An 18,660-nucleotide genomic window follows, 5' to 3' on the forward strand; every position below is an offset into this window, starting at 1 on the left:
TTCTTTTTTCTCTTTCTCCGTCTTTCGACTGGGGCAAAGGAACTGGCTAATGCATACGTATGTATTAAAACGTGTGGGCTCCACAGAAAACCTGCGTTGCTATATTACGTGTGGCAACACAATGCTGAGTGGAAGACTTTTTGGTGTCCTGTCGTGTCACCATGTAATTTAGTTTTTATTGTTAGTTTTAGTGTTTTAGTCTTATTACTGGTGGTAGTATTGATGGAACCAAATAAATTTTTCTTTCTATCTTTCATTTATTCTAATTTCCAATGAATAAGCATCGACTACGCTGTTTGTCGTTTGAGGATCATACCACGAGGGCTGTATACAGAATGAGGCCTTAACAGGAGCAAATAATTTAAACATAGATTATACTCGCCAAACTGAACTATTTTTTTTTTTGATATTTATAGCATGACGGATTTATGTATGTACTCGTATGTGGGTATGTACGTAGACTTTTTATTGTTCAAAAGAAAAGAAACAAAATACAATTGACAAGCTTTGAGATACTTGAGATATAATTTGTATGAAAAAGGGAAAACCTAAAGACTCCACTGTTTATAAAAGTTGTAGAACTAATGTCGTTTGGGTCGACGATTATCTGCGATCTATGTTTTAATTATTTGCTTCTGTTAAAGGCTCCTCCTAAAATATCCTGCTATTTTGTATAAATATATTAAGTTATTCATTTTTAAATTTTACATTTTTGGCCTAAGAAAGCTTGTTTTACTAAGGAAACGCTTGTTAAGGAATCGTTAGCAAAATATGTACTTCAGCCAAAGTTTCCTTAAACTTACTTCATAAATAAACAAAGGATAAAACCTAAATTGCCGGGAGCCATACACTGGCCTCGTAGCGGCTTAATTTTGCCAATAAACTTTGGTAACTTCACATTTGAGAACAAAAGGAACATAGGACATTAGCGCGGTGCAGTGGCATCAAAAGGGTGCGTCTAATTGCTTAATATATTCAAGCGTCGAGCGTTCGGCTGCGCACAGGATTAGGACCACTGCGGAGATGACTTTGGTTTTAAAATTGATGATAGTCTATGCACTTGTCTCAACGACTACCACTTACGACTTATAACTATATACTTATGATTACCACGTCATGTCTTTCTCGGTGCAGTGACTAATGCCAAAAGAAACGTCGGGAGACCTTTGCTCAGATTTAGGGACTGCGCTAACCGAGATATGGCCGCCTTCAAAGTTAACCACTTTGACTGGGAAAAGTTGGCGGAGAAACGCACAGATTGGCGCGGACGTGTATTGGAGGGTCGCAAGTATTGCGATGAAGCCTGGCTCAAGGCACTTGCTAACAAGAGACAGAAACGACACCAAGGCGGTTCTGCACCAACATCCGCAGATTTCTCTTGTCTGGCCTGTGGGCGAACTAGTGTTGCAAAAAACTGTTTTTTTTTCTATAGTGAAAAACGTTTTTTTTTGGAGCATGTTTTTTTTTTCAAGAGTACAGAATTTAAATTTCAGTTTCAGTTTCCGTAAAAGATTAATACTTAACAGAGATATATATATACAATTATACTAGAGTTTATTTATTTATTTATAAATCTACCATACTGTTTGGCAACACTAAAACTGCGCACGGGAAATCCCCGTTCGGTATGTTTGTTTGAACGTAGTTGGCTACTGACATTGACACAGAGGAAGATTAAATTTTTGTTTAATTGATTCATGAGTACTTAGTTCGATTTGTTATTTTAGTAAAATGTATGAAATTAGAAAACATACCTCAATAAAACAATTAATTTCCTATTGATTTTACCCAGGCTTAACGATTTTATTGTTGAATCCTAGACCAACACTAGTCAAATCAAACCATTGTCATCTCCAGCCTCTACGTTACCACGTGCATACATTTAACAATTATAAATACAAGCAAACTCATTTAGGTATTAGGATTTAGCAACACGTGCTGGATCCGGGCACGTGTCCACTTGCTAATGGGTTGTGCTATTTGTGTTCGTAATTTGGAGTAAAAATCTAATGAAAATTGAAATATTACTCTTGCTAAGGGCCTATGTACACGGCGTATTTTTTACGTTAAGGCGATCCGCAATTGCTTACCTTAACGCGCTTCTGGCAAGACTTAGACATTTTATTTCTTCATTAGTAGAATATTCGATCAACGAAATTCTCAACGAAAGTCTTCGTCTATTCAAAATTTAAAGTAAACGAAAGACAGATGTCGAAAATCGTGACTCAGCTAATAATAAAATATTTTTCATGGCTTGAAATTCTTCTGAAGTAAAGTTTTAGCGATATTTTTAATTCGCGAGAAAAACCCGACATCGCAGTACTCTTTATAACTCGATTTCCGCTGGTGGTTGGTTGTTTCAGAGGTTGGTTGTCACAGTGGTTGTTAATAAACACATCATCGACTCATTCGTTACGTCGAGGGAGGCTGTATGAAATATTTTGACGCCAGTGGATCAACTCAATCAAACCATCAGTCCATTGCTGGACATCGGCCTCTCCAATTGCACGCCACTGAGCACGACCCTCGGCCACTCTCATCCAGTTACTGCCAGCTACCTTGCGACGATCATCGCTTTACCTAGTCTGAGGGCATCCCACGCCACGCTTGCCGATTTGCGGTCTCCACTCAAGAACTCGTTTACCCTAGCGGTTATCGGTTCTTCGGCTGATATGGCCGGCCCACTGCCCGTTTAGTTTGCTTATCCGGTGAGCTATGTCGATGATTTTAGTTCTCTGTCGTATCTCCTCTTTCCGAATTCGATCCTTGCGAGAAACTCCGAGCATAGCCCTTTTCATAGCTCGCTGAGTGGCTTTAAATTTGTGGACCAGCCCAACCGTGAGCGTCCACGTCTCGGCGCCATATGTCATGACAGGTAGGACGCACTCGTTCGTTTAGTTGATTATTATAACAGATGCATATATCTTTAAGTAGGTAGCAAGCAACAGTCTTAACAGATTGATCGCGGTTATCGGTTGAGGATCAGTGGTGAACCGTCTTGTAGACATTTTTGGAAAAACAATGTTATGGACGACCTTAAGAGGATCGCTGGCAGCGGACGGATGCGAGGGGCTAAATACAGAGTGTTGTGGTGCGCCATGGAAGAGGCTTATGTCCAGCAGTAGTGCTCTAGGCTGTATGATTTCTCCTTGCCTTCCACACTGCAGTCGCAGTAAGATAAGATAATTTATTGAATCATTTGCAGTACATGATAACAAAATACAATAATTTACCAATATTCTATTCTATTATTATATAATTTTTATTTATTTTATTTGCTAAAGTACTTAGTTGTAGTTGACGATAGAGAAAACCGCTGTCCAATCTTGTTTCAGTCGTCATGTGTATGTGGCACATTTTTATGAGGTTTTTTTAGCAAATTACAGCTCAATAGATTTCAAATGGCCGATTTGTGCAACAAACTTTCATAAACAGCAATTGGTAATCATCAAACCAACCACGTATTTTCTCGGCACAAAAAGACATGGAAAGAAACTATTAAAGCCCGTTAGCTGGCGCATACGGCGCCTAACTTTGCCGATGCATCAGGCTAACCGACTGTGCCGGATAGTTCGCTCACATTAAAGCACCAATTGAAAGAAAATAGGATGCAATTTCGCTGCCTCTGCCTCTCGTCTGGAAGAACCCAAGTGTACTGATGGATCGGGCTGTGAAACTTTAGGATTTCATCCGACTGCCTCAAGGAGGGTAATGTTTTTGATTTCATGACAATGAATTCAACTACCCACGCTTATTTAATTTTAAGTGATTTTAAAAAAGGAAAATATCTATTTTTGGTAATTTTTAGGATTGAAAACTGAACATTTATTGGATCACTTCGCTGTTCTGTCAAGACCTATTTCTTAGGAACGCATGGTGATATCAAGTTGAAATCAATGTCAGATACTCTAGCTTTCTACCCCTAATGCAGCAAAAATATGAAGTTTTAAGTCAGTGAAATCAAAGGATACACTTATTAAATTGTTCCATAAAAATGCCTTGGAATCAAACCCTAAAATTTCAGTTGTTTAAATGTCAAGTTTTTAGAAACTTCCAATCCGATCCGATGTTTATTGAAAACTTCACAAACACAATTAAACTGCTTCACAGGTGTGCATCAAATTTCCTTACTGTTAATCTTCCTTCACCAGAAATCTCAAGCGCATGATAAATTTAAAATATAATTTCCTATTTGAATTGCGAAAAAATCATAAATGTAAGCTCGGGTTTGAACTCATGGCCCTCTAGGCTACTAGGCTGCTACGGTTTTTTGTTTCTGCTTCAGACACCGGATATTATCTTGAATTATTTTACGACTAGTCTCGACTGGTTTAGCAATCTTTCTAGAAACCTATGCATTTGTTATTTATCTTTTCAAATGCTAATTCATTTAAGATTTTGTACTCAACAAAGAAATTAGGGAGTCAATATTGCTTTAAGAGAAAACTGACACTACCTTTTTTGTAGGAATAGATTTGAATAGTTGAGAATTTTGAATAGAAATTGGGAAACCACAACTTTCACAGCCTGTCTGGGCAATATGATTATTATATGGACTTAAAATGTTTACCTTCATTTAGAAATGCCATTCATAGCTCCACCGCATTCGGATAACTTCGAAACTGGTTTCGTAAAATATTGAGTTTGTGATTCAGCAGACAATTTAGGAACAGAACAGTTTGTATACTAATGTAGTCACTTGCGAAAAAAGCCACTTTAGGTTTCAAACCTATTACATTACAATTTCTCGCTAGAGGACAACCATAATATGTATATCGCACCTTTAGAATTAAAGTGACCTATCTCAAAAACGCAAGTTTTCGGTAAACGTTAAATAAAGAATGATAATGGCCGTGCAATTTAAATAAAAGGCATATAATTAAGCTGTTTTAAGTGATTTTAGAATAAAAAATATTTTACGTTATACTTTAGTTATTTTCCTATGTGGCTTAAGAAAAAAAAATAACAAAAAACCTTGATGTATATTTTTATTTTTATTTTTAAAAAATAGTTCCTAATTGGGTCTTTGTTTGACTAAAAACATGTATTTTTAAAAAGACTTATTCTTATTTAGGTCTCTCTTTTTCTGAATATTCATTCAAAGTTTTGTTTTACATCGTATTAGGTCACTTAAATAATAAAAGTAAGATTTTTTAGGGGACTTTTACAATGGGTACGTAAAGAAAACCATTAAAATGACAGTAAACATCTTTTAATAAACTACAAATACTTTGTCATTACAATTATAAAAAGACACTTTTTTAATATAACACCTCAAAAAGTATCAAAAATAAAGTAAGGTAGGTAAACTTAACATGGATTTTATATCCTTAATATTGCTTATTCAAAAATCACTGCTTAGGTACTTTTAAACTACAGTATAAGTAAAGAACTACAAAATTTTACAAACAATAACAGTTAACATAATTATGAAACTTTATGTCTTTATTAACGAGATCGCTCCACTCTTTCTTTGTAATCAACATAAACTGTGGAAAACATAATAATTAAAGTATATTGTTAAAAAAAGCGGCATAATAACCAGGAATTAAATTTTTATTAATTAAATCACGCAAGTCTTTCTTTTTATGTTGACTTAATTCTAGCCTTGGGAAAATGATTTTCTTAGCATAATATCTTGAGGACTAGGCATTTTCTTTCGTTTGTTTCTCATATTAATTTTAGAGAACTCAGTTTGTTCATACGAAGTTTTAAAGTAAAATTCAAACTGATCCTCCTTACAAAATTTCAGAACCTTGATGTTGTTCCATAAAATATTATTTTATGTTCATCTTCGTTGTAATTATAACCCCATTTTTCTTGCAGATCCTTCAAATCAATGAAAAAGTCGTATGTCAACTCCATCACATTAAAAGGTTTACCATTCTTACGCGAGTTTTTAATTAAGGTAACATACTGGTGGGGGGTGTAGATAGGTCCAGCCTTTTTATTTCTTTTAATTTCCTTCTCAATGAGGCTATGGACATTATCCCCTTCATTTTGGGTATGCCCTTTAATTAAATATTTATGTGTAATTGTGTGAATGTTTTCGAAACAAGTGACAGCATAAGAGTATAATGATGCGATGAACTTGTTTTTATTTTGGCCACAACAATTGTCGGAATAAAATGTGACATTGAGCTTTTTATTGGGATTTTGATCATTTAAACGTTGTAAGTAATTTAGTAAACATGAGCCAATTTCATTGGCTCCTCTATTTCCCTGTACTTCGTCCCAGAAATAGCAATAGACATTATCATATGCCCCAATTTCATTTTGATTATCTTTGTTATTGTTTTTACGTTTATCAGCGGTTTTGGATTTCTTCAACATTTCTACAATAGTAAAATCAAAGCAATTTAATTTAGATTTATAAAGAAAGAAGATGTTTCTCCAGTGGGACATTGCATTACAGCCTGCAAGTCGTAGACCGTACAAATATTGGTGTCATTTATATTTTCACGATCTAGGCGTTTTTCTTGGCGACAGAGGTCTTTTTCTTTAATATGATCTTCATATTTCTTTTTGATTTCTAGTTTTCGATCAGGGGCTGCCAGCTCGTAATCTAAACATAGATCACACTTATCCTTCTTTGGTTCAAAAAAGCCAATGTTAAATTCTTTGGTAAAAATATTATAGTACAACCAATAGTCACAAGTAGAGCATGAATACCGGTATTCGATAATACCGAAAAACCGGAATATCGGAGCAAAATCCCGATATTGGCAAAACCGGTATTGACATTGTATAATACCGGTATTTCGATAATTTCGATATTGATCTCTAAATACCAATTATTTTGTTTTTAAACAGAGTATTACAGTCTCAACACTCTCAAAAGTCACAAATTCATGAATACTTATTTAATTAATATTATTATTTACAATAAATTAAATTAGAATCTACTTTTTATAAAGATTACGAACGATGCCTATGAGAAAACCGCGTGTCATTCCGTGGCGTGTCTTATATCTGCACCTGGCCATAGTAAATGTGTGGGATTGATTGTACTAACACGCGTCAGGTAGCGTAGCATGGCGTCGCGTTTTAGTTTACACATTTTTTTTATTATTGCTTAGTTGCGTTATCTTCGTTATGGATCACCTGATTTTTTTAAAAGTAAATATAGTAATAAATAAGTTACATTAAAGAAATCTAAATGTTTTTTCTAGGGATAAAGAAATATTAAATTCGCAGGAATAAAATAATATACCTATGTTACACGTGAATCTCGTCTCATTTAGACAATAACAAACGTGTATCATCATACGGAGTATTTCGAAATTTGTATAAAAATACTTTACTTAGTGTTTGTTCATTGTAATTTGAAATAATTTTAGACATCTTTCAAATAATCTTAGGTACCTACTCGTACTTAAGATTGTCGGAACTGGAAAGGTTTTGGAAGTGGGAAACTCATTAATTTTACTTTAATAATACGAATATCGAAAAAATACCGAAATACCGGAATACCGGTATTTGAATTTTTGGTATCGAAAAAATACCGGTATTGCAAAAAACGTCCGATATTAGATGCTCTAGTCACAAGTAGGTTTTCCTTCTTCTTGTTGAGACTTATCAAAATCTTTCCATAGATTCATTACCGTCTTCTCACCACTGACAGTGAATCCTATACTAATAGAAAGCATAAAACAAACATATAAATTCAATTCCCAGAATAGAGTCTCATTATTTGAGAGCTTCTACTTCCAGTATATCAGATATACTCCCTGGAAGTAGAAGCTCTCAAATAATGAGACTCTATTCTGGGAATTGAATTTATATGTTGTTTTATGCTTTCTATTAGTATAGGATTTACCGGTTTCCTTGACGAAGACTTGCCTCTATTATCGCTTATGACAAAACCTTGTGGGTCAGTTTTTTTCTTTACCGTTCTAATTTGGCGATCACATATCCCTAGTGTGTTGATAAAAAAAGTCTTACAAACACGAATTTTGACATTATTCACTGTGAAATAGAATGCATTGTTTGGCAATCTAGGTTTATCAGCATTAGTGTATCTGTATTTTGGTTTTACCTCCACCATGCAAGATCTTATATAAGACCTTTGTATTTCAATATCACCTATAGACCAATATGTTTCAAACAATGTATTTCTATCGGTGTCGCTTATATTATCGACACATTTCAGTCTACATTTACAGGCATCTTTTACACAACGGGCAGGAACTTCTTTTTTAGTTGAAGATGAAACATAAGCTTTCCCAGAATTTCGTAATGCTTTTGCTATATTTTGTTTCCATTTAGATGGATCTCGAGTACGTTTTCTCGATCTTTTAGCAGTCTCCGGGGCAGAGTTAACAGTTGAGGAAGAACGCGATGAACTAGTGCTTGAGCTTGACAACTGGATAATCTCTCTAAAAGTTGCACTAGACCCGTTGACAGTATAAGTTGGGTCCAAGTCGCTTAAGTCTGCATCACTTTCATTAGAATTGATGGGTGACTGATGGTAAGTCTTTGAAGTTCCGCTAGAGACTTGGTTTGTTAACTTGGATGTCGAAGGTCCATCTATGGCAGAATGCTCATTTGAATTACTTTTACGACTGCTGGAACTGGACGAAGATGTTGACGATGATCTACTAGAAGAAGAGGAACTACTGGAACTACTAGTTGATGAGTATCGTGGTTTTGTAGATTGTTTTATTTCTGTTTCACCTGATATTAGAACCTCAGACATCGTTGCATCTTCATTTTGTGTAAAGTCCTGGATGTTATTTATCGTTTCGACCTATAACAATGTATTCATGAGGTTTAGTTGTCAATAGCTCATAGAATAATATTTTAAAACATTAAATAATCGTAACACAAAAATATGCCTTGTAAATAGCTTATAAACTCACCTCATTTGCATCTTGCATAAGAAAAGTCTTTGGATCAAAATATGGAACGGATCCATCAAGAGAATCTTCTATTATGGAAGGGCTTTGTGTAAATGACTTAACTTTTTCAGGAATATTCTGAAAATTTGTACAGTTGGGTATAAAAACTAGTTTAAAAGAAAAAAGTAGGAAACAACACGATGAAAGTTTAACGGTAAGCACTTTCTTATTAAGATGAAATTATTATATAGAATTACAAAATTGCATAATTGCTTACCTCCTTATCCAATTTTTTCTCAACAGAAAAAATCTGAAAATTAAATTTGTGATTAATTTTATACACGTCCTTTCAAAATACTAACTTAGCGAGTATAATCATTACTAGTTACTTATGCCTACCGTACTTATATGGCCGCCAGCAGATTTCTCATCAGTATTTGTTGGCGCTTCCATTAATGAATCATTGTTATTACTAATATCATTTTTCTGGAAACAAAAAAAAAACATGACTATTATACCATTCATGTAGGTAGGTCACTAATAAGAAGCAAAATAAAATGTCATCTTACCTGATTTTTACTATTTAAATTAAGTTTTTCTAAAATAAAATCTGATCTTCTCTTCATTGTTTTGTCCGAGTCTACCTAAACTCTGAAAAGAAGAATAGTAGTGGTTTATTTTGTACTTAAATCAAATTTACACGTACGTAGATAATCTAACACATTTATGAACATGAAAAAATAATCATTCACAGACAGACCCATGACTAAAATAGTCTGTGTTTTATGATCATAATTTATAACAAGAGAGACACAATCACAAATAAGTTTCATCTTAAATATTAGATTTATTGAGATATAGACCAAATGATGATTGAGTCTTTCAGATTGTAAAAATTTTCATTCGAAGAGTGACTTGATCACGAATCGGTCATATCGGAAGACACACTAATTAGTATAAAATTGACTCAACACGAAATAGGTCTTCACTTTATCAAAAATAGTGACGTCTACTTACCTTGATGTTTAGTACTGTACCGACGTATTCTGGTTTAGGTCTCCACCGTAACGAACGCGTAACCACCTGCCCATGACACTCGCTGCACATTACTACTTGCGTCTCGCTAAAACCGAACAGAAGCGTGGGGAGGGGACTGCGTAAAAGAGACCGAAGTATCAGTATGGCCTTTTCTACCTCCGATTAGGTCTGTATTTTAATAAGAGTCAATGAATATGGTCATTTAAAGTCCTTTTTCGACTAAAAGTCAAAATCACAAAATTTTGGATTAGGTCACTTTAATTCTAAAGGTGCGATATATACTTATTGTATATATATTTTATTCAGTGACACAAATAGTTTAACAATATACAGTTTGGTGCCTCTTTTTAAGTATCGAGATACCTGTGTCAAGAGACAAAGTAAGATTCAGTCCAATTCAGTCAGTGTTTCTGTATTCGTATCTATTTTATCAGCTAATAAACCATTCTTATTCTTAATCCTTAACTATTTGACTAATATTTGACTGTTTTACTGACATTTTGTAACATTAAAGTATAGTAAATAACCGGTACATGAGATATTGATATTCTAGGTTGATACGACTTTGATATTGTAGGTGTCCATGGGCAATGATAATCATTTTCAATCAGATCACTCATTAACTTGTCACCCTTTAAAACAAAATCCTTTAAATATGATTAAATAACTACTGTGGTCCTTAAAATTTCACTGCGCATTTTTCACACCTAGTTCCCATAGACCACCTAACGTTAGACTTCTTTAAGTATTACTTTTTTTGCAGTGACAGTGTACGAAGGCGACACGCTAAGCCTGCAACGCATCAGTCGCACCGAGATGGGGGCGTACTTATGCATCGCCACCAATGCAGTGCCGCCTTCCGTATCCAAGAGGATCATCGTTGACGTCGAATGTAAGTTATTTTTCACACCACTCCTTCAGAAATGTAACTTTTCCTCCCTGACGAGAGGGAGCAAAGTGCAACTTTTCTGTTCAAGGCTTTTCTAAGTGCTTTATTGCAAATGCAATTTTTTGAAGTTGATAATTGTAAAGCCACGCCATTTTCTATGTTGGTTGTTCTTTCATAATATTTAGAAATATTATTTGCAAGTTTCTTAATGCTCGGTGTGAAAAGCTGTATCAGCCACTCGGGAGCAAAATTATTTTCATCTTGCGCGTCAACACTTCCCTCATTACGCTCAGGATTCTACTTTAGAATCCCTCGCTACACTCAGGATTCTACTTTAGAATCCCTCGCTACACTCAGGATTCTATTGCAGAATCCTTCGCTACATTCTGGATTCATTATGTTATTTTTATAGCCCGAGGGTATTTTGTTCCATCGTTTTAGAGCAGCGACAAAGACGGCTTTCAAAAAATTCCAAATTTTTAGTATGTTTCATTGAATTGAATTTTACAGCGAATTTATATTTTAGTGTAATAGTGGATTTTTTACTAGATATGTAATAAATAAATGAGGTTCATAAATGGTATTTATTGCAGGTCTGTTATAATAAAATTGAGACTTGAAAAACTCATGTATGAATTGTAAATAAACACAGTCATTGATTTCGCTCTTACTTTAAGCAATTAAGTAGGACAAGATATAGGCGAGAATAAAATTACAGTTTATCTTGTTAACAAATGATTTATTGACGCATCGCTGCGAGATCTATATTCACGAGTTAACTGTAAATTAAAATATCAGATCAAAAAATCTGTTGCCGGAACTTTTGTGTTATTTATGTCAGTGTACCACTTGGCTAGAGCATGAATACCGGTATTCGATAATACCGAAAAACCGGAATATCGGAGCAAAATCCCGATATTGGCAAAACCGGTATTGACATTGTATAATACCGGTATTTCGATAATTTCGATATTGATCTCTAAATACCAATTATTTTGTTTTTAAACAGAGTATTACAGTCTCAACACTCTCAAAAGTCACAAATTCATGAATACTTATTTAATTAATATTATTATTTACAATAAATTAAATTAGAATCTACTTTTTATAAAGATTACGAACGATGCCTATGAGAAAACCGCGTGTCATTCCGTGGCGTGTCTTATATCTGCAGTATCTGCACCTGGCCATAGTAAATGTGTGGGATTGATTGTACTAACACGCGTCAGGTAGCGTAGCATGGCGTCGCGTTTTAGTTTACACATTTTTTTATTATTGCTTAGTTGCGTTATCTTCGTTATGGATCACCTGATTTTTTTAAAAGTAAATATAGTAATAAATAAGTTACATTAAAGAAATCTAAATGTTTTTTCTAGGGATAAAGAAATATTATATTCGCAGGAATAAATAATATACCTATGTTACACATAGCTCTCGTCTCATTTAGACAATAACAAACGTGTATCATCATACGGAGTATTTCGAAATTTGTATAAAAATACTTTACTTAGTGTTTGTTCATTGTAATTTGAAATAATTTTAGACATCTTTCAAATAATCTTAGGTACCTACTCGTACTTAAGATTGTCGGAACTGGAAAGGTTTTGGAAGTGGGAAACTCATTAATTTTACTTTAATAATACGAATATCGAAAAAATACCGAAATACCGGAATACCGGTATTTGAATTTTTGGTATCGAAAAATACCGGTATTGCAAAAAACGTCCGATATTAGATGCTCTACACTTGGCTGTATTATCAATTTAGGCACCTAATTAACATGGAATTATTTGGTAACATAATAAACTTAGGTGTCCATGGACGGTGGCGCCTAATTACTCGACATCAAGTCAACCGCATACCCGTCCGCTTCTTTTTTTTCTTTTATTTTTTAATATAAAAAAATATCAATGAAGAACCAAAACGCGAATATTTATTTAGGTAAATACAAATACAAAAAAGTATCAGCAAATAATCAAAATAATAATCAAAATAAAAGCCGCTAGAATTTGTGAGCCTTGGATCTTTTTAGCTTTCAGATCATATTTTAAATCCTTGTAACAAACTTAAAAATAAACATTTAATTGTTTCCTCCAGCAAGTAATATTTAATTTAATCTAGAAAACATACCTTAGTTAGTTGTTGTTTTTCTTAACAAAAACAACTTGCCCTCGACAACTTTTGCTCAAACTTTATTTTTTCTGTAAAGTTTCAGCGCAAACAAGTTTATTTTCAAGAACACAACAGAAAACTAGCGATGAAAATACTGCAAATAAAACATTTGGGATTAAATCTGATAACTAAGTGATTATTAACGCTCGAGAATTTGAATGGTCATTAAACTTAATAAAAAATGTTGTAAATCAGCCCCAAATGGGTATTTTATTTTCATTATTATTTCCATTTATTCATTATTTTACTGTGAGAACTGTCCCAGATGAACACAGGACCGTCTTGTAAACCAGAATTCTTCAGTCCCAATTAAATCACCCTCTGTAATTTTACTCCGACGTTAATTGAACAATGACCCAAATCTCCACTATAACAATTTCCAGTAAAAAAAGGAATTACTCAAAGAGCATTTTGAATTTCTAATTATAAAACGCAGCTGGCTAAATACGAGAAAGGAGCGATAATTGAAAGATAATATTTTTTCACGGCAGAGTGCCTCGAGATTGCGCTGTTACGTCCATGAAAAACAACGTCGTTTCGTGTGAATTCAATAAAGAAAATAGATTTTTGATTTCGACAGCTGGTTTCGGTTAGTTTAATGGTTAAAAAATAAGAGAGGTTTATAGTCCGTAAGTCGTATAAAGTTTAAAGTCCTAATTGATCGATTGAATACAAAATAAATATTTTTTAGTGTAAAAAATACTGTCCTGGAAAATCGTGAATAATTAAGATTGGTTTTTTGGAATCTTTTTGTATTTTTTATTTCAATTCCAAATTATTACTTTTACGGTCATCCCGTAAAACCTAAATTGAAAATACAAACTGAAATATAGATGCACACCACCAGTGTAGACCATCAGTGGTGTAGCGGTATAGCATGTGGTACGGAATACCGAGGACCTGGGTTCGATTCCCACTGATGGTCTTATTTTTCTGGTTTTTCTGTGCATCTATATTTCAGTTTGTATTTTCAATCGTGAATAATGATTATTTTACAACATTATAATTAGATTTAGAATTGTAAAAGTATATTTATGGGAATCCATAGCTTATTTAATATAATTTATGAAGTGTATTTCAAGTGAACAGGACTGTAATTAGACATTAGATCTGTAATTAATTAATATAGATTTTGTGATATAATATTTGTAATTCTGAAGTAATCTAAATTTTTAATCAATTTAGACTGCATACAGCTTGACAACGTGCGCCAAATAGACGTCGCACAAAGAGCCATGGAGCGAGCTATGCTGGAAATCACACTTCTTGACCACATCCCCAATTTGAAATTCGGAAACGGACTGGAGTTGTGGATGTGGGTAAGAGGGTAACACAATTGAAGTGGAGATTGGCGGGTCACTTGGCGAGACGCACTGACAACAGGTGGTTGAAAGCAATTACGGAGTGGTGGCCAAGACTGAGTCAAAGAACGGTGGGCAGACCACCGGCCCGTTGGTCAGATGAAATCTGGCAGTCGGCTGGTAAACTGTGGATGAGACTAGCACAGGACCGGGCAAAGTGGCGTGAAAATGAAGAGGCATTTACTCAGCAGTGGGTGGATGTGGGCTGATTTGATACAGCTTGGCTAAATTAGACAAAAAGATTGTAACACATTCAATAAATAAATTATTCTGATTCTGAAAATAAAATGATGACAATACGTGCGACTTAATTCGGACAAGTAATATCAATGACAGCATAACAAAATCTTGACCATAAAATGATATAAGACGCCATTGTACATAAACCCCCATCCACTTAGCATAAAATATGATGCACATTATTATGAAAGGCGCATTAAAATCCAAGTGAAAATCCAACCATAAAAACCTTCCAAGGTGATACGATAAAAACTGGAATAAAACTCCAAGTCGCAGTAAAAAGTGGAATTATAAGTCGAGATAATGAAGTCATCTACACAAGGACAATAAAGAAAGAACTTTATAAATATTTTAAAACGACGCGGAATATTAAAACACATCACGGCGGAGTAATATTCTTTGGAATTGCCACCATAAACTGTGAGCGTGAATTACGCCGGAGTGTGGGTTTTATTATCGGCCCGTGGCGGAAATTGAACGTTATATTATTATGCCAATTGGTTCCGTAGATAAGTCTATATGTTAGAAGTGAAACTAGAAAGATTAATGAACAAGTAACTCGAACAATTCTTCTCCCGGTTAAAGGCAAGTTGCCGCTATCGTGAGGTCCGTTTGTCAACTTTGAAATTTACGTCGTTTATGATTGGTTGACTAACTAAATGAGCCAACCGCAAGCAATACTTTAACTATGATTGTTTTTTTGGAGTCTTTTTGTATTTTTTATTTCAACTCCAAATTTGTTACTTTTACGGGTATCCCGTGAAACCATATCGAAATCATCATCATCATCATCATTTCGATATGGTTTCACGGGATACCCGTAAAAGTAACAAATTTGGAGTTGAAATAAAAAATACAAAAATACTCCAAAAAAAACAATCATAATTTGATTGCTTAGTAGCGGCATCTCTTGTCTGGGTGAGCGGTTGGTTCCGAAAGAGTGTGACGTCTCTCGATGAGAGCGGAACATAGATGTCGCTAGTGCTGCTGCATAAGTAGCGTAGTAGACATAAGCAACATAAGATATGTATGCATAGGAAAAAATTCGTGTCTAGATTCCTGTCCAGCGGTGGTGTAGGGGTTATAGCACGCAGCACGGATTGCTGAGGACCTGGGTTCGATTCCCAGCGCTGGTCTCTTTTTCTGGTTTTTCTGTGCATCCATGTCTCAGTTTGTATTTTCGATTTGAAATTAACGACCTTTATGATTGATTGACTAACTAAATGAGCCAACCGCAAGCAATACTTTAACGTCAAACGGAGCTGATGATACTGTCGTCATCCACCGATATTTCACCTGTCAAGGAACCCTCATTCATAACGTAATATTCAAAGCATTGCCTGATACGCTACACGTATGACAGTCCCAACGGCCTTCTGGCCGCGATGTTGGATAATCCGGGTAACTCAGTGACAAAGCCACGCACACTGTACATTCAGTCGAAGTGCAATATAAAATTATAAGAAAGAACTTACGTAGGTAATTATAAGATTTTATAAGTATTAAAAAATAAAGACTTTGTCTGCAACCATTTTAGTTCTTAACCCCCGAAGTCGTCAAAATGATTGACATGAATAGGTATACCCAATCAGCATTACGGCCAAATTACGAACAGTCGCAAATGGCTCTTGAGTTCCTTAAATTGTTGTGAGCCGTCGATAAAAATTATAAAGCAAAATTGAATCAACAGAAACTGCAAAATAAACAATATGAGTTAGAATATATCCTAATTTAAACTTCGGAGCTTGAGGTCCCGGGTCCAATCCCTGTTTGACGTGGATATTTTGTACGAAAAATACGAATGTTTGTTCTCAAGTCTTGGATGTTTAATATGCATTTATTAAATGTAATTATTTTTACGTATTGCTAGTTGCCTTTATTTACAATGTCAAAACGTACGTACAAAACTATATCGAGCAATTTTGTAAGCAATCACGATTAAATATCTTCACTTGTTCCAATGAAATAAGAACTGACTATAAACCCAGGTGACTTTGTCGTTTATATACAATGTATCGCTTCACTGTAATTTGTTTCGTGCACGGCAACATTATACCTATATGCTCGCAAAACTCAAGTCTTCTAGCAAGTCACGTCTCAAACATATCACATGTTAAACAAATTTGTAAAGGAACTTCCTTTATTAACTTGTCTTTTAGGTCGCAATTACCGAGTGCCCGCGGTTTCCGCACGCGGGACCCCACACGCCCCATGTAACTCTGCGCGATCCATCATGTTTGAGACTTTATAAATTGCTTCCGCCAAGTTTTCAATGTTCTCAGCGACTATGCTACCCTGGTACTCTCGATTGATTGGTTTTGATCGTGAGCATGCAGTTTGTTGTTTTTTTTTCTAAAGGAAATTGTAGTTTCTAGAGAAACGGACCTTTCTTTTGAATTAACGTCGTAAGTGTATAATAGGGCGGCTATGCGACGGTAGAAAACTTTGTTAGACTTACCAGTCATGGTAAGAAAATTATCGGCTTCAAAAAATAAAAGTTACCAGTTTTTGATTTAATAGAATTCAAAGATGCTACCTACTATTTATTGCTGTGAACGTTTCGTATTTGTACTTTTAAGTATAAACTTTCACAAAACATTTAGTGACTTTACCTGGACCATGTACCTTGGTCCTAAAGCGTAAAGATTTTGACGATGGCGCTATACCGGGTGTGGCCTGTAATATGAGCAAATAATTCAAACATAGATCATACTCCTCAAACTGAACAACATTAATTCAGCGACTTTTGAAAATAATTAGTTTTTTAATTGTTATTACACTTTTAAAGTTTATTCGAAGAAGCAATGTAAAGCAAAATGCTTGGTGTTTGTAGTGTGACAGGCGACGTTAGTTGTGTTCTAGGATAGCGTACATTGATAGGGATTCGATTTGTAGCATTCGGACATGGCGGTTGTAGACAATATCTAATTTTGCTATTTCCGTTTCTTTGGCTAGTAGAAGTATAATTTTGTTAGTGTTTTATGCAGCGATTAACCTTAACAGTGAACAGTGATCACAAAATCCTATATTGCTCTGGTGTCTGACATTTTTCAATGCGCAAGTTGGCCTCCACGTGGTTTCTGGAATTTTACTATCAAGTTGCAAAAACTACAACCACCGTACAACGTCCCTCTCAAAGAGAGTTTACTTTGACACTGGCGAAATTGTCCTATTAAGTAATTACAGAAAAGCCATATTTTAAAAGAGAAGAAGAAGAAGAAGTACATTGATAGCAGTATTTAATTTGTATGAAAAAAGGAAAACTCAAAGACTCCATTATTTAAAAAAATCACTGAACTAATGTTGTTCAGTTTGACGAGGACGATCTATGTATAATTATTTTGCTCGTATTACAGGCCACACCCGGTATAATGGTACAATATGTTTGTCATAAGCGTGAAGACTAATTCCCTAATGTCATTCGGCTATAATATTTCCTCTTTATCTTTAATTTCAATAAATTGATTGATTGTGTTGGTGGTCAGTAAAGAGTTATTGTATTGTATTGTATTGTATGAATTGTATTGATGTAGGCTCCTCTGTATCTTAGTTAAACTTTAAAATTAATTTATATATCGAACCTCTAAATAAGTTCTAAGAAGAGAAAGTCACGAGATATTACACGGAATCGATTAAATATGCCGGCACTTTGAAGTAAACATGAACTAATTTGTCAAATAAGAGTATAATGTCATTGTTTAGTTGCCATGTAATAATTTTAATGACATTAGTTTCAAACAAACATATTTGTTTCCGAACAAAAGTTATCTCGCCAAATTTCTGAAAACAGGAGACTTTGAACAACTTCGCAAAGATAGACAACAATAAGAAGACGTTAATAACGTCTTTGAGAGCGTTTCCGTGTTGTTTACCATTGGGATGATGGCAGATGATCCGGATAGGACAAGTAATCTAAATCACATTTTAAATAAGTAATTTTGTTCAGGGCTCAGTGAGATTTTGAGGATTTTCTAATGATTGAGTAATGAAATACCTTATAATACGGTATTTGACTATTTTGTATATTTTTTATAAATTAAAACTACACAATGCCTGTTATCGAATAAAGAAACAATTTTTAAGCTACCATTACAAATAACAAAGTTATGAGGTTTGAAAT

At 34.5% G+C, this 18,660-nt stretch overlaps 2 protein-coding genes across 2 annotated transcripts in view; one reads left to right on the forward strand and one right to left on the reverse strand.

Annotated features, from left to right (window-relative positions):
• The window catches only part of LOC141433734 (lachesin-like), a 113,281-nt gene that overhangs the window by 54,864 nt on the left and 39,757 nt on the right, over nucleotides 1-18,660 (forward strand). Inside the window, exon 9 of the mRNA XM_074095827.1 lies at nucleotides 10,642-10,770. Coding sequence (XP_073951928.1) covers nucleotides 10,642-10,770 — 129 coding nt within the window. The remainder of the gene's footprint in view (nucleotides 1-10,641; nucleotides 10,771-18,660) is intronic.
• On the reverse strand, nucleotides 5,659-10,152 carry LOC141433643 (uncharacterized). Its single transcript, XM_074095746.1, has 7 exons — nucleotides 9,410-10,152; nucleotides 9,240-9,326; nucleotides 9,118-9,150; nucleotides 8,862-8,978; nucleotides 7,722-8,749; nucleotides 6,389-6,783; nucleotides 5,659-6,335 (listed from the first exon to the last, which is right to left on the reverse strand). Exons 1-7 carry the CDS (start codon nucleotides 9,464-9,466, stop codon nucleotides 5,749-5,751), a joined length of 2,304 nt encoding a protein of 767 aa, XP_073951847.1. The 5' UTR covers nucleotides 9,467-10,152; the 3' UTR covers nucleotides 5,659-5,748.

Source organism: Choristoneura fumiferana, chromosome 12, assembly GCF_025370935.1.
Source record: "Choristoneura fumiferana chromosome 12, NRCan_CFum_1, whole genome shotgun sequence".
NCBI lineage: Eukaryota > Metazoa > Arthropoda > Insecta > Lepidoptera > Tortricidae > Choristoneura > Choristoneura fumiferana.